General features: G+C 37.0%; 1 protein-coding gene across 4 annotated transcripts in view; it reads left to right on the top strand.

Moving 5' to 3' along the window:
* SBNO1 (strawberry notch homolog 1) overlaps positions 1-15,724 on the top strand; it is a 30,997-nt gene extending 15,273 nt beyond the window's left edge. For all 4 annotated transcript variants that reach the window (XM_066979220.1, XM_048073958.2, XM_048073956.2 and 1 more), the window contains 22 exons: positions 174-309; positions 385-490; positions 1,763-1,916; positions 3,389-3,571; positions 3,698-3,795; positions 4,396-4,547; positions 5,134-5,331; positions 5,630-5,800; positions 5,894-6,063; positions 7,113-7,244; positions 8,442-8,577; positions 8,976-9,088; positions 9,193-9,264; positions 9,724-9,823; positions 10,345-10,419; positions 10,691-10,837; positions 10,916-11,010; positions 11,230-11,322; positions 11,744-11,881; positions 12,597-12,673; positions 13,245-13,438; positions 14,250-15,724. In XM_066979220.1, coding sequence (XP_066835321.1) covers positions 174-309; positions 385-490; positions 1,763-1,916; positions 3,389-3,571; positions 3,698-3,795; positions 4,396-4,547; positions 5,134-5,331; positions 5,630-5,800; positions 5,894-6,063; positions 7,113-7,244; positions 8,442-8,577; positions 8,976-9,088; positions 9,193-9,264; positions 9,724-9,823; positions 10,345-10,419; positions 10,691-10,837; positions 10,916-11,010; positions 11,230-11,322; positions 11,744-11,881; positions 12,597-12,673; positions 13,245-13,438; positions 14,250-14,392 — 2,883 coding nt within the window. In that variant the 3' untranslated portion in view covers positions 14,393-15,724. The remainder of the gene's footprint in view (positions 1-173; positions 310-384; positions 491-1,762; positions 1,917-3,388; positions 3,572-3,697; positions 3,796-4,395; positions 4,548-5,133; positions 5,332-5,629; positions 5,801-5,893; positions 6,064-7,112; positions 7,245-8,441; positions 8,578-8,975; positions 9,089-9,192; positions 9,265-9,723; positions 9,824-10,344; positions 10,420-10,690; positions 10,838-10,915; positions 11,011-11,229; positions 11,323-11,743; positions 11,882-12,596; positions 12,674-13,244; positions 13,439-14,249) is intronic.
* The last annotated feature ends 468 nt before the right edge of the window (positions 15,725-16,192 follow it).

Raw genomic sequence — 16,192 nt, 5'->3', positions numbered from 1 at the left:
CTATTAAATACTAGCTAAATATTTTTCCTAAAGTTGTTAAATGTGACTAATAAAAAGTGCAATTTACTGTTGTAACCTATCTCTAATTAGTAGACTTTCTTGTTTTCTCTTCTTAACTCTAAGTTCACACAAAAAAGTCAGTGTAACAAACCTTTTCCTTAATTATGGTTCAGATTGTATTTGATGAGTGTCATAAAGCCAAGAATCTGTGTCCTGTTGGTTCATCAAAACCGACAAAAACAGGTCTGGCTGTACTGGAACTTCAAAATAAACTTCCAAAAGCTAGGGTTGTTTATGCTAGTGCCACAGGTATGTACTACTTGGTTAGCATTAAATGTCTGTATGCTTTTACTGGCACTGGTACAAAGTGTGTTCTTCTCCTAGGTGCATCTGAGCCAAGAAATATGGCATACATGAACCGTCTTGGAATATGGGGTGAAGGAACTCCATTTAGGGAATTCAGTGACTTTATTCAGGCTGTCGAAAGAAGGTAATAATTTGAAGAGCTATAGCAAGAACACATATGGTTGTGATTGAATGTGCTTTCCAGTTCCTTTGTCTTTGCTCGCACAGTCCTCCTCAAACTCATCCAGTCACTAAGGACTTTCTGCCTCTAGCTTCTAAATCTAGCAAAAATGTAATTTATCTTACGTGGTGAAAGATGAGATGCTTCTCAAAATCTTACGTGCAGAAGGAGAGCTTTAGAAGCCGGCTAGGAGAATAGCCCTCTCAAAACATGGGTGGTGGTATGAGGTGAAAATGTTTTGCTGCTAATCATGAAAACACACTGTGTATACCAAGTACGCTCGGTATAGTCAGTGTCTCCCTATATGCAAAAGCCCTCTAATGTTTATGCGCTCAGCTTAGGCAGCTTAACAGTAAGAAGTCTTGTTCTTATGCTTTCTGGTATAAGAAGCCAGTTCAGAGAAATGACGTGTGCTGTTGAAAGGTACTTCGTATTTTAGACCTTTTAAAGAAAACTAAATGTGCGAGGTTGGGAGATAATGCCACTGCTGCATTCTTTGGTAGGTGAGCATTTTAATATATTCTGTTTTGCCTACTTGACAAGGATTTTTGAACACTTCAGAATGCTACAATAGGGCTTAGTATGCATCTTCTCACATACCATCTACATGATGCATGCTTTTTCTAGACTGTGCAAGTGTAGTCTCCGCTTTATTACTGAGTATGCATCAAATGAGCAATAATGAAATTACAGGCCTGAGCTTGTGAGTAGCTTAGCTTTGCAATTGACTTCAGTGCTCTTGAGGTATTGCTAAAGGTGCGTTTCTGTTGAAGAGAACTTAAGTTACTAGGTAACTTAATTATTTTCATACCAGCATAAATCTGAATAACTTAATATAGTTTGTATCCATTATTTTAAGTCCTCATTGGAGTTAATAAAATTGCAATAAAATATTGTTATATGTTTGGACCAACTTCTTTGTTCACTTTACAGTTAATAAGTTGATATCCTAATGCATGCTGGATCATTTTGGGGGAAAAAGTAGCTATCTGAGTGTTTTATACCTGCTGGAGTACACATAGTACTCATGGAGCAGGGATGTAGTTTTATGTGGAGGCTAGATTTCGAGACCTTCTTTATTAGTATTGTTTAGTTAAACATTCCTAATGATTTTGAAAACATTCCTCCACATTTGTAAGCATGCTATTTATTTGTAAAGCACTTGAATTTTGTTTTGTGTTTTTAACAAATCATTGCTCTTGAAAATGCTAACATTCACTTTTTGTTTTATTTTAGAGGTGTTGGTGCCATGGAAATAGTTGCTATGGATATGAAACTGAGAGGAATGTACATAGCTAGACAGTTGAGTTTTTCAGGTGTAACTTTCAAAATTGATGAAGTTCTGCTTTCACAGGAATATGTTAAAATGTACAATAAATCTGTGAAACTGGTAAGAATGCTTCTTTAAATTTGCTTCTGTCTTGAGTTCTGAGAGGTTGAAGTTACTTGCATTAAACTTAAATGCTTCTGAAATAAAATATAGTCCTGTTGCTTGTTGAGAGACAGGAATGGCATCTACTTGTACCATCTTAGTGTAAAGATTTGCATTTAAGACTTCGGCAAAAGCTGCTAGTTCTTGTTTGGAGTCATAAAAGCTGTAGTTTAGGGTGCGTCTTCCAGTATCTGACAGATCCACAGCCCTCTTGCAGCGCTTCAGAGACCTTGGTCACTGTTGCCTTAGATTACGCTGTTCTCCTGCTGGTTATAGTTGCTCCAGTCCTCCCTCTTTAGGCAACTGAGATGAAAACAAGCTGCAAAAGCACTAGACAGAGAGACTGCACACACTTCTTCACGGAAGCAGTATGGTAGAGCTGTGCTTGTAGTTAAAACAGTGCAGGATGGTAGTTTTACGTGTGCAGTGGATCAAGTCTAAATTGGCAAAGCTGTCATTGCCTTTAATGTTTTTGTTTATTTCTTGGCTGGTTATCTCGTGTTCTTAACGTTGTCCGCAAAACACATTCATTTGTACACATTCTTGTACACCGTCACCACTGTATTAGGAAAAATATTAGAATGAAAATATCCTGAGTTGGAAAGGACCCATCATAGAGCCCAACTCCTGACTCTACATAGCTCAACGTAAGAGTTAAGCCATATATGTAAGAGCGTTGTCCAAATGCTTCTTGAACACAGGCTTAGAGCCGTGATCTCCTTCCTGCCTGGGATGTTTGTTCCAGTGCTTTGCCATCCTCTCAGTGAAGAACTTTTTCCTAATAGGGAATCTGAACTTCCTGACACAGCTTAATTGTTCCTTGGACATAGCTTAAAATGAACAGGGTCTATACCTGCTGAATAAATGCTTAAGCATGACTCAGTATTCATGCTGCATAGCTACAATAATTAAAATTGTTCTTTGACAGCTATAACATCAACTTCAAAACAGCATTTTACTTTATGAAGTTGTTTAAAAGTCATTAGACTCGTATCCAAAGTTTACTTAAAAGCATGCAGAAGTCTTACTTTAACATTCTTGTCTTAGACAAGTTTTAAAGGGTATAACAAAACATTGTAAATGTGAAAGCAGTAGTTTTTTTTTTTTGGTTGTTGCTTATGCCTAATTATGGGCAGTTCTCTTGGCTTTTGTAGCCTGAATATATTAATGGAGAAAGTAGATAATTAGAAAAAACTGTGTATTTGCATTGGCAGTAATGTAAATATCTGCTTTTCATTATGAAAGTAATTACATTTTGACTTTACTCAGCCATAACTTCTTTTTTGTGAGCTTTGATGTACAAGGAGTTTCTTGACTTGCAGTCCCATAGTATCCTAACTTTACAGTTCTATCTTTATTTGGATACTAAAGAATGTATCTATATAGCCTTGAAATGTGACACACAAAGCAATTAACATTCTGTTTTTCAGTGGGTCAGCGCTAGAGAAAGGTTTCAACAAGCGGCTGATCTTATTGATGCAGAACAACGAATGAAAAAGTCTATGTGGGGTCAATTTTGGTCAGCTCATCAGAGGTTTTTCAAGTACCTTTGCATAGCATCTAAAGTGAAGAGGGTGGTGCAGCTAGCTCGGGAAGAAATCAAAAATGGGAAAGTAAGTTGATGAAGACTTACCTCTAAATATTTTTGTTTATAACAAATATTTTAAAAGGCATGGTAGCAACATGCTTTTGTACTCTCTGGTATTGAAACGTGTACCTTGCGTTAATTTGTCTTTTAGTGTGTTGTTATTGGCCTGCAGTCAACAGGAGAAGCAAGGACGCTAGAAGCTTTGGAGGAAGGTGGTGGTGAACTGAATGACTTTGTTTCTACAGCAAAGTAAGATATGATGTTTGTCAGAATTGCGCTTTAGCAAAGTGACTGGAAAACTGGAATACATGTAGCAATTTGTGCTTAAGCTGCCTGTATGTGAAGTCTGACAGGATTACTTATATGAGTCGTTCTTTAGTTCCTGGTTCTGCTGATGCCATGTTAAATGATGCTTTCAGGTGGAACAGCTGGTACTGTTCTACCTCAAAGTGGGAGGGAGGGTAAATGTGTCAAGTGCATGTTGCATTTACAGAAAAACTTTTATCAGATGAGCCAGATCCAACCCTGAGACTACCTTGCTGAAGATCTTAATAATTTAAGTTAATCTATCATTTAAACGTTGAGCGGTAAGAAAATGTCAGTAGCAATAACACTTGACACCAAAATCCAATTTAATGAGTTAAAAGTAACAGTGCTGTAAAGTAAATGTCTCCTACCACTGTTTTTTAGAGGGTGACAAACACAGTAACATGGGTGATAATTATACAGGGTGCATCTGTAATTGCATTCATGAGGAATAATTCTTTACAGAAGTCAAGCTGTTCAAATGTTACAAGTTTCTACTTTAGATGAATGCAAATTGGACTGAACTTTCTTTTCCTTAAACAGAGGAGTATTCCAGTCTCTTATTGAAAAGCACTTTCCAGCTCCTGACAGGAAGAAACTGTTTAGCTTGTTGGGAATTGACTTGACTGCTCAAAGCAACAACAATTCACCCAGAGACAGCCCTTGCAAGGAGAACAAAATAAAGAAACGGAAAGGTAACGCTTGAGTTGCTACACTAATATCACAGTGAAAATAGCAGTTTTACAACTGCTGAAAAGTGAACTCTGAGGGGAAAAAATAAATTATGGGAATGTAAGTATCAGTACCAATATTCAGGAAAGAGTGTGTATTACAGGTCTCTAAGACTTCTGTTACAAATTTCTGTTAATAGATTTAAAACAGCTGCCAAAATAATACAGTCTGTAAATTTTAGTTATTACTTCATTCAAAAATTGGGCTGATAACTAGTGTGGGATTGTGTCCCAAAGCAGCTTGTATATCAGACCACTTCCTGATGCAGTCAAGCAAATAACTGCTTCCTTGTTCTCATGACTAAGAAAAGAGAAGCCTGGTACCCTCTTTCCACAGGCTGGTGGTAGTTTTACCAAAAAAAAGTGATTTTAAAAGTGCTGGGGGGAGGGCTTACTGGAAGAACTTAAATTTATTTTAAACAGTTTTGTTTTTAATGTTGAATATTTTTTCAGTTTGTACGTAGTGGCTGTGAAAACAAATGTCAAAAGTAGACTACAAGGTCTAAACTAACTTTTTTACCTTTTTGTCCTGGGGTGGTGATGGAATTAGGTGAAGAAGTAAGCAGAGAAGCCAAAAAAGCTCGTAAAACAGGTGGCCTTGCAGGTAGCAGCTCTGATGAGAGTGAAAGCGAGTCTGATGCTTCAGACAATGAAGAAAGTGATAATGAGAGCCTCAGATTTTTGAGTTCTGGAGATGATGATGACTTCAATCCATTCAGAGATGAATCCAGTGAAGATGATGAAGATGGTAAGGCAGTTTAAGCGCTTCATGAAGCAAGTATCTGTACTTGTATATAGTAAGCGTAAAGTCTTAAATATTTCAGTGAGCCAAAAATACGATTGCGAATGATAAGTGTGTAGTTAAATCCTACTGAGACAGGAATTAGTTCTAGAGTGATCTGCATCTCTTCAGCAGATTTTTACACACTAAAGTTCAGGCTTCTGTAAGTCACCTTTTGTAATGAGAACATTGGTTTTCAAAGGAAGGGATGCATTTTTTTGTTAAATACTTGTAAACTTTTTGAAAATATTTCTTTTAATCCTAGATCCCTGGCTAATTAGAAAAGAGCATAAAAAAAATAAAGACAAGAAAAAGAAGAAAAGTATAGACCCAGATTCTATTCAAAGTGCCTTATTAGCTTCTGGTCTTGGCTCAAAACGACCTAGCTGTTTTACTTCCACTGTTGGTACCACTACTTCTAGCACCAACACATCAGGTAAGAATAAATTTCTTTGGAATTCACTTGTTTGGTTCACCTTAGCAATTCATCAGTGAAATTCTAATCAAAGGTTTTCCTCTTAATTTTCAGCAAACAGTAACACAAACAGCAGCTTTGTAACAAGTCAGGATGCTGTTGAAAGGGCCCAACAAATGAAGAAGGAACTGCTTGATAAACTGGAAAAGCTGGCTGAAGATCTTCCACCTAATACACTGGATGAGCTTATAGATGAACTGGGTGGTCCTGAAAATGTTGCAGAGGTAGGCTGATGTTTACGGTCAGAGAAAATGATGTTTTTTCTACTGCAGCTGTATGTTACTGATCTGGCAGCAGTAAATCACTGTTGTCATTCAAGATAATGTATTGCCTAAGTATCTGAAAAGAGAAGTTCATCAGTTTTAGACATCTCACAGGTATGAGAATATAACCTATTTTTGCTGAATGCCCCTGCGTGAAGGAGAAACTTGGAAGATTTTACTGGAATACAGGCAAGAGTTCTGATGGATAAACAGGTTATTTCTGAGACTGGTGGTAGCTTCTTATTAGATAAATAACACTAGTTCCTGTTTCTCTTAATAGTGGTATATAGTTCAAACTAGCTGTTGTCAGTTTGAAGCTGGTACATAAGAGCAATAAAGATTAAGAACCTGTATAATAAAACCGAATTTGTGGAAAGTCAGATGAGCGATCGTATCTCTTTCTCAAAAATCTTAGGAACATGTCTCTAAGCTACCTGTCCCTTTCAGGTAGAAACATCATCATGATTTAAAAGACCCTGTTAAAATTATTGACAATCTCAGCTACCATTTCAGCTCATTTTCTTAGTACCTTTGGAGTCCTCTGGAGTTGTGAGCATTTTTATATGTCCCCAGTTGCTGTTGTCAGGAGTAAAAATAGCAAGCTCTTAGTATGTGACAGCTTTTCTTCACTTCTGACAGGCATTAGACTCTTCATTTTAAGACATAACTTCAACAGTAGTCTGTAGAATTATTTGATGACTAACAGCTCCGCTATGGACAGTGGTATAGTATATGTTTTTTCATAGATATGTTCTTGTTGTACTTTTGATTCCATGAGCCACCTCTGAATAAGTGTTCCATGTAGCAGATAATGACGTCAAGCAAAAAATATAATGCAGGTTCTCAAAGGTAGCTTTGTGCTTGGAGTATTGTACTTGGTAAATTTCAGAATCAGTAATTTGTGTTTTAAGGTTGGTATATGAATAAATAGCATCACTGCTTGAAGTTTGGGTCATGTAATAATTTTGGTATTACCATAATGAGTTTATATTCCCTTCTTGTTTTTAAAGATGACAGGCCGCAAAGGGAGAGTTGTGAGCAATGATGATGGCAGCATATCTTATGAGTCAAGATCTGAACTTGATGTGCCTGTTGAAATTCTGAACATCACAGAAAAGCAGAGGTTCATGGATGGAGATAAGGTAGCTCTTAAATACGATTTAGAAGAACTTGCTAGATGAGTCAGTCACATAGAGCAACAACTTGAATATTTCAGTCTACTTTTATCTCACTGTAAGTGACTTTAAGTACGATAAGTACCAGCTAGAAAGCATTTCCTATTCAGTGCTGTGCATTGTTTTTCAAACCAGTGTGATGAGTAGTCCTATCTAATACGTAGCTACAGCATTCTTCATAGGTCAGGCTCTTGTTTGGGTGGGCATGGAGGCTTGTTCCTAGGAGGCACATACAAATGTGCCAATTGGAAAGCTAGCACCCTTAAACTAGTCTTGTTGAAACAGCATGTGTTTATAAAGCAGATAAACCTTCCATGTCTTCCGGATTCCTTTATCTGGATTAAGGTGTACTTCTGCTACAAAGAGCAAACAGTTGAGAGGGGGAAAAACTAGGTTGACTTGGTGCAATAGGGGGAGAAGTAGTTTCAATGAGAAAGGGTGGGAGTTTGTTAACCTTAACACAGATGGAGAAGTAATGCTGGGAAGAGCAATAGCTTTTGTCCTTTAAATTGTACTCTGAAAGGAAATAATGACTAAAATAATAGAATTGGAGCTGATAAAAGGAGGAGGAAAAAACAAACACCATAACTGATTCACTTGGGTATGCTACCACAAGAGGGCAAATCAAGTAAATGTAGCTGTTGCATGGAACTTCTGTGATCTGTTATTACACTCGAGGGGAAATATTCATGTTCCTGTAAGTGACTTGCACACAGTCCAAGAGCTTAAATTCTTTCAAGGCAAATGCAGATACCAGAATGGCCACGTGTTCTTCCTTATGCGGTATTAGCCACAACTTTCTGTAATTCTTTTCTTTTGCTTGCTGTTGCACAGGTCTCCCTCTGTCCCTTCTCTTTTCTTTCTCTTCCCATCAGAGAAATGTGTCCTTTAGAATGGCAAGACTGTAACATACTGCCTTTTTTCATTTGCATAGAAAGGTGTTGCCAAAAAGTGAAAAACACTTTCTCAAAAAAAAAAAAATTGTTAGCATTTCTAACTATGATAGAGAACCAGACTTTTTTTCACTCCCCTCTTTCTTTCCCTTCTTGAGATATTAAGACCAAATGACAGTGATACTATTCCAGACATCATTTTTTTCTTAGAAACTGAAAACTGAAACTTGATCTCGGCTTTATTACTAAATATCTTCTTTTTTAATAAAAGAACATTGCCATAATCTCGGAGGCTGCCAGCTCTGGTATCTCACTGCAAGCAGACCGTAGAGCTAAGAATCAGAGGCGGAGAGTTCACATGACTCTGGAGTTGCCATGGAGTGCGGATAGAGCAATACAGCAGTTTGGTAAATAGCTCTTCTTGTATCTTTCTCCTAGCAGATTCAGTAATACTAAATTTACAGTTAATTCATGTAAAGAATGACTAAGTGGCCTCTTAAGGAACCCTTCCAATCTCCTTCGCCTGGGGTAGAATCACCTCCATTAATAGTCATAGCTAATAGTCTCAAAAGCTTTGAAAGAAACCTGGTGAACAAGTTTACACCACAGCTTAGTTTGTTTTGCATATATCAAATCTCTTTATGAAGTTACCAAAACTCTATTTTTTTTGTACCACTTTCCATTGGTTGTATTACAGCAGAAGCTGATTTTCAGTAGGATTAAACTATTTTCTTAATTCTCAAAAATTCAAATGTTCATTGAAGTGGAATTTATTTAATATATGTGATTCTATTTAACTATCCAGGAAGGACTCACAGGTCCAACCAAGTAACTGCTCCAGAGTATGTATTCCTAATTTCTGAGTTGGCTGGAGAGCAAAGATTTGCATCCATAGTTGCAAAAAGACTGGAAAGCTTGGTAAGATCTGATCCTTCCAAGAAATCTGATCCTTCTTTTGAGAAAATAGAGCTTAAATTATTGTTTCCTTAATTTGTTCTAATCACAAAGGTGTGTCTTAACAGGGAGCCCTCACCCATGGTGACAGACGGGCTACAGAAACTCGAGACCTCAGCAGATTCAATTTTGACAACAAGGTGACAGTTCTATTTTTGTTTGAAAGTTCATGCTGTGGTGCTTATTCCACAAATGACCTGTTGAGGAAGGATCTCTTCCATCTCATGTGAAGCATTTTATACTTTTAACTACTACTTTCTGATGAAAGGCCTCTTCTTGAAATAGAATTAAGATCGTGGCTTTACAAATAGCCAGAAAACATAGAGCAGAAATACGCATGTAAGTTACTTCTCTGCATCTGCTAACAATCCAGGTCAGAAGTGAATGATGTCTTTTCATTTAAAATTAAAAGATTAATTTGGCAATTGTAATTAGAAATTAACACTGGGCTGTTATGTAGTGTAACTTATAACTGAAAAGCTAATAAAGAGTGAAAAGTTCCGTTGTGAATCAGAAATGCTTGGTTTAACCCGTGTATGCTTGGAGCTGAGGCACAAACACTGAATCATGTTGTTAAAACAACTTTTTTTCTTATGCAGTATGGCAGGAATGCTTTAGAGATTGTTATGAAATCCATTGTGAATTTAGACTCCCCAATGGTCTCTCCGCCACCTGATTTTCCTGGAGACTTCTTCAAAGGTAATTTTAATCCACTGGATTTAATTACTTGGTTTTAGTCATTCTGCACAATGCAGAAAACGCAAGTATTTCTAGAGCTAGAAAATATTGTTGCTCTTTGAACTGATCAGCTGGTTCTCACTGGATTTTATTCCTATGTATTTTTGCTGAATGTTGAAGTTCACATATGAAACAAGATAAGTGAACCCTCTCAATCAATATTACGCATGTTCTGTATCAGGTTGGCCAAAGTATTAAGTACAGCTCTTTTATAACAGATAATGGTGAAAGTTAAAGTATCTTGTTCTCCTATGGGTTCATGTATAATGTCACTAGTAGTTTTTTTACTTGTGCTTTCTGAAAGGACAGAAGGCGAAGTTCTGTCTTATCAATATATTACGTAGTAATTGCTAGCAATGTATTTGGGGGTATCGAAGTTATGGGATTCAGTCTTGAAACAAGGTTGATTAAACAAGTTGTTACGTCATTGGTTTATTTTTAGATGTCAAAGCAGCTGTGATCTAACTTTTTTTTTCCCGTAGATGTTCGTCAAGGATTGATTGGTGTAGGCTTAATAAATGTAGAAGACAGATCTGGAATTCTAACGCTTGATAAAGGTATTTGTTTTTAGCCTACCTTTAGAATGTCATTAAGAAAAATCACCTGTACGCTCATATTATGATAGTGGATTCCTAACAGCAGAACTGAATTTGTAACTATCTTTAAAAAAAAAAAAGAAGACCTCTTTGAAGAATTTCTGAATGTTTTCTTCGTTTCTGAAAGAATGGATTTAAGTAGTCCTTTTGAGATGCTTTGAATATTCATTGAAAGCTTGTTGTTGTTAAGTTTAATCTTTGTTGACCTGATGTATGTATTTCTTATTCTTAGATTATAACAATATAGGAAAATTTCTGAATAGAATTCTTGGTATGGAAGTACATCAGCAGAATGCTTTATTCCAGTACTTTTCTGACACATTAAATGCAGTCATTCAAAATGCTAAAAAGAATGGAAGATACGATATGGGCATCTTAGGTGAGTACTCAACATCTCAATGTTCTTGCAATGAGGTAAGAAAAGACAAGAGGAATAACTCTGTTCTTTCCTTTTAAGATTTGGGCTCTGGGGACGAGAAAGTAAGGAAGGCAGATGTTAAGAAGTTTTTAACTCCCGGATATTCTACCTCTGGACATGTAGAATTATACACAGTAAGTTTTTTTCCTTTTTTTCCCCCTCTTTGGTATGAACTAGTAAAACTTGCTTTTCAGTAAGTTCTTAAAATACTGTGATGAGCTAAGCTTGCATTGAGTGAGGGGTTCCGTGCATTTCACTTGGTGATAGTAGGTTCTATGGTCCTTTAGTTCCCATTTCTGTAACTGTTCGAATGCCTGTTCCTTTTCAAATACCCCTGTGTGGCTTTCTTCTAGATCAGCGTAGAGAGAGGAATGTCTTGGGATGAAGCGACTAAGCTCTGGGCAGAACAGACAGGTCCGGACGATGGGTTTTATTTATCACTACAGGTAAGATCCTTTGCTTGTGTCTATGATTATGTTCAGAGAAGTCTGTTTTGGGGCTAACCAAATAAGCTGTCTAGTTTGAAAAATGTAATGTTCAAGTCAATCACTGTTCAGTTTATTCAGAATGCTTTTAATTTTACTTCAAGAATCATGTTGAGTTTATTTCAGACTTTAAGTATGAAGCACTCATTTTTAATAGTTCTGGGTATTTGTGGATAGAACTGTGAGCCTAAGTGAGGAGCTTTCATTTAAAACCTTCATCAAGAAAGCCAGGTGCTTTCACTATAAGGAAAGCTTGATATAGTGATACTCCTTAAAGTTATTATTTATTGAGCATACGCTATTATCAAGTGTGGCTAAGAACACAGTATGGACTTGTTTAACGTAGGGCTTGTCAGCATGTTGAAACTTAATTTTTTTCCAGATAAGAAATAACAAGAAAACCGCTATTCTCGTGAAGGAAGTGAATCCTAAAAAGAAGCTTTTTTTAGTATACAGACCAAATACTGGGAAACAGCTCAAACTAGAAACATGTGCAGACCTGAAAAAGAAATATAAGAAGGTAACTATTAAAATGATGCTAGTTTCAAACTTAAAGAAGAGTTTTCTTTTTTTCTCTGATGTTTGTATACAGTTGCGTCAAATCAAAGCTATGGATTGTTTTTCCATAGCACAGCCTGTATCTGAGGTTTTGCAAGTATGGCTACATGCTTTCAGTATTGCTATATCCAAAGCTTTCTGAATACGAGTAATTTGTATTGTGGTAATATAAAATGAGTTGTTTTTTCAGGGCTGGCAAGGAAAAGCCTTACTTCTCTGTAAGGTGTACAGGCATGTTCTTGGATAAGCAGCTACATATGGTGTATTCTAAGGAATGATTTTGAAGCTTCAGCTGCTTACTGTTAATGTGTTTGTGTTTTTTTCTTAAATACTGCAGTGGATTATTTTGGTTAGAGGCTGGTCATATACCTGGCTTCTGTTTAAAAACAACTTCTTGATTTTAATTGTTTTTTGAAGTGAAACTTAAATCAGGTTAATTACTGGAAAACTCTGAAATTCCACGATTCTTCCTGAGATTGTACTGTGTTAAGTATTTTGTTCATCCTTCGAGACTGCATTTTGATTGAATATTCTTGGAATTATAGAATACCGTACCTTTTTCACCACTGGTGCTCCCCATTTTCTCATAATAATGAACAAATTGGATTTGTTCTATTATAGTCTTGATGTGTTTTACTTATCAGTCTTACTAATTCTGCTTTGAATTACTTCTCCAGGTACCTTCTGAAGATGCTCTACCACACTGGTTAGAGCAGTACAATTCTTCTGCAGACACCTGCACACATGCGTATTGGTTAGTATTTGTATGCAGATAGATGCTTTCTTCAGCTGTTTTACCTGAACTGGTTTATCAGTTGTGGTGTTCTGTCTTTGTGAGACCTTGTTTGTGGTAGAATAGTTCAGGTATTATTTGGGGGAGGGGAGGAATATTCATACTTCATGTAGAGACAAAATAGTTGTTCAGCAACAGCTGCTCTCGTGCTACCTCTTCTAGCAGTGTGTCTGAACTCAGCAGCTGATGTCCTCATTCCAGAGGAACAGCACTATGGCAAAACATTCAGGTTAATATCAGAACTTCTGAAACTTGCTGATCAGGTACTGGTTTCATATGTAACAGATTTAGTGGATTTAAATGAGTAGTATCTTTGATTTAAAGCGGTACATTGTGAAGATGAGGTTATAAATAGGCAAAAACTTCTCAAAACTTTCCCAGCAGAAGCATTCTGTGGCTGGACGATAAAGTATCCTCCATTTACTGTATACTTGGAGCACTTATTTAACTCTGAATAATATTGAATAACTTCAAGGCTTATTTTTAACTGAACTTTGGTTTGAAAGCTTTTTTTTCCTCCTCTTTCCTCTAGGAGAGGCAATTGTAAGAAGGCAGGCCTGGGATTAGTTTGTGAAGTGGGACTCCGCTGTCGAACTTACTATGTCTTGTGTGGTTCAGTATTGAGCGTCTGGACAAAAGTAGAAGGCGTTCTAGCCTCTGTGAGTGGTACAAATGTGAAAATGCAAATAGTTCGTCTAAGAACAGAAGACGGTCAGAGGATCGTAGGTAAGTGGCTTGTCTGCTCCTTTATTTCCATTTTGAGGTAGAAGGTGGCTGTAACTTACAAGTCCCTCTGAGAGCCATGTAGGAGATTTTTTATGAAGATGCTTACAGGAGAAAAGGCTTATTTGTGTGTATGTTGAAGAGGGGCAGAAGGTACTATTAAAATGTGGATTTGGGGATACAAACACTGTTTTGACTCAAGTTAAAGAAGGAAGAATCTTTTTCCAGACAGGCTTTGGAACATTTATTCTCTCAGTTCTTTTCATTCACAAGCACCAAAATTCAGCATGTTCCAGCCAGCCTGCCCTTGAAACAATAAGGGCTCAGCTTTTTTTCCATTTCTCACAAGTAACAGTGAGCCCTTGAAATGGTTGCCTTCATGGTTTTTGAACACAAGTAACCAGTAGCTTAGAGTGACTTTGAGATAAGTGTGTAATGTCTTGTTGCTAAACTGTTTAGGGAAGCTCTCATAGCATAGATACCCTAGAGCCTGAAATCTCCTTTTTTTTTTTCCAAATGTTGACTTTCCGTTATCTGTAAAGTCACAATAGTGCCAGTTTTATAAGATGTTGAAACTAGGTGTTTTGTATTTCGATTTTCATGCTGTTGTAATTTCTTTGAGACTAGAAAAGCAGCAGTAGCTGAATTCTGGCTTTACGTGGCAAAGCTTGTAGCTGTGCTTGGTTAGATTGATGTTAGAAACAGGCACCGTTGTGTTGCCTAAATTAAACGGTGGAATCATCAGCCTTTGGCCTGAAGTTCTAAGGAACAAAATTGTATGCTTGTGAAACAACTGATTTCTTGCTGTTTTCAGGTTTGATCATTCCTGCAAATTGTGTATCGCCCCTTGTAAACCTCCTGTCGACGTCAGACCAGTCTCAACAGCTTGCAGTACAACAGCAGCAGATATGGCAGCAGCATCACCCACAAAGCATCACCAATTTCAACAACGCATAAGAGGACAAACTACAGGTGTTGACTTTGGTGTTTGAGGAAAAGGCTGTAAAAGCATATCACTTGCATAAAAATCAGGGACAGATTCCAAAGAAATATAACTTTTTCAGTTCAGTTGTGTGCTCTCAAATACTTTGGGAAATAAAGAGATCTAAAAAGGTTGGTAGAACTGAAAGCCAGCAGTTGTTCATGGTGGTGCATCTGTCTTTCCTTATGCTCTCTGTAGTGCTTCCTGTTTGCTTTTACTTTTGGCCTTTTAAGCTACAAACCACAATTTGTTTGAAAATGCTTGAAAGTCCCCAAGCAGGCTTTATTTTTATCTTGTCATACAGTGCTCAGGGTTTAACGCAGTGCATCAATGCCATTGCTGTGGGAGATATCCTTGAATGCATGTATTGAGTATATATATAGAAAATATATATTGGGTTTTTCTCTTCAATTTATAAGTTTATAAAAGCATGAAACCTAGAGGTTGCACATCATGCATTCAGGTTCCTTCCCAGTTTCTGTTTGACAGTGCATGTCTTTGGAAACGGGCATGGACAGGATAAATACACGAGACAGGAATTCAGAGAGAAACACAATCTTAGTTGTACAGCATTGGTTATTGCATTTTTATAGTGTTTATACCCAGGTGTTGCATTTTTTCTGGTTCTCTCCTGGGGGTTATATATTTGAGTCTACAACATGTTCTTTTTGTGATAAACATCTTAAATTAAAATTAGTTCATTTTTAATGTATTAATGGTATTCCTAATGTGTACTGCAAAGATGGCTGGATGCCTATTTTTCCTTAAATTGAAGCATTTCCTTAATCCGAGGTGGTTATGGAAACTTAAGTGCAAATTCACTTCCATCTCGCATACAATCTTATATTTTTTACTTCATTAATGTAATTTAATTTGTCACTTGTAAGATGAAACCTTACTTGAGCTGTAAATTAGAGAATGGGAAACACTTGAGGGTTCCGCTGTATGTGCTGTTTCTGTTACCCAGTAACTTGAATACTGTTTAATATGTTGTAAGACATTGTAGAGTTTATCTGGAGCTGTTTAAAAGAAATTGTAATGTACAAATGTGAATAGTCACTTATCTATAATATGGGTAAGTTTTGTTTTGCCTATAATAGTAGATGTTTATAAGAAAGTGAAGGACAATGTTTGTCATTTCTTGCTTGCACAGGTTGCACTATTGAAAAATTGAGATTGTATAAACCTGTCCAAAAAAACTACAAGATAATGATCTTGTAGATGTCAAATAAAAGTTATTGTACTAACAAGAAGTGGAGTCTTGTTTAGGCAATCACTGTATTCCAAAAAAAAACAAAAACTAACAAGTCTTTACAATTGGAATTTACAGGACTTGGCATGTTCTGGTCTGCTTTAACCAGGCTTCTGTCTTGCAGTCCAAATATTTCAGTTGAACTCATTAGTGAGGCAAGAAGTAAACTGTATTTAAACCTTGATGCAAATTTTAAATAAGGGTCTCCTGCCAGAGCAGCAATTCATCGTAGCGTGTCACTTTGTAAACCTTCAGGGAGCCAGATTCAAGTGTCACAGAGTTTTTCCATAAGTAATGGGGCCAGAAGTTCCATCACTTCAGGCTGAAGCGAGCTCCCTTGCATGGATTATTTCACTTGAGGCTCTGTTAGCGCTACCAGTGCCAGCACCCCCATGTAGTAACGGTGCACGTGCTTGTTGGGGAAGGCGCTCAGCCTGCTCTCCTCAGCTCCACGACTTGAAATGGTCGGGGGGTGATTCTTGCACACAGTTCTGACTAACTGGAAATACAGATCCAGAATAAA

The sequence above is a fragment of the Anser cygnoides genome, chromosome 17 (genome assembly GCF_040182565.1).
Source record: "Anser cygnoides isolate HZ-2024a breed goose chromosome 17, Taihu_goose_T2T_genome, whole genome shotgun sequence".
NCBI classification, from domain to species: domain Eukaryota; kingdom Metazoa; phylum Chordata; class Aves; order Anseriformes; family Anatidae; genus Anser; species Anser cygnoides.
This window is presented reverse-complemented; position numbering and strand designations above follow the sequence as displayed.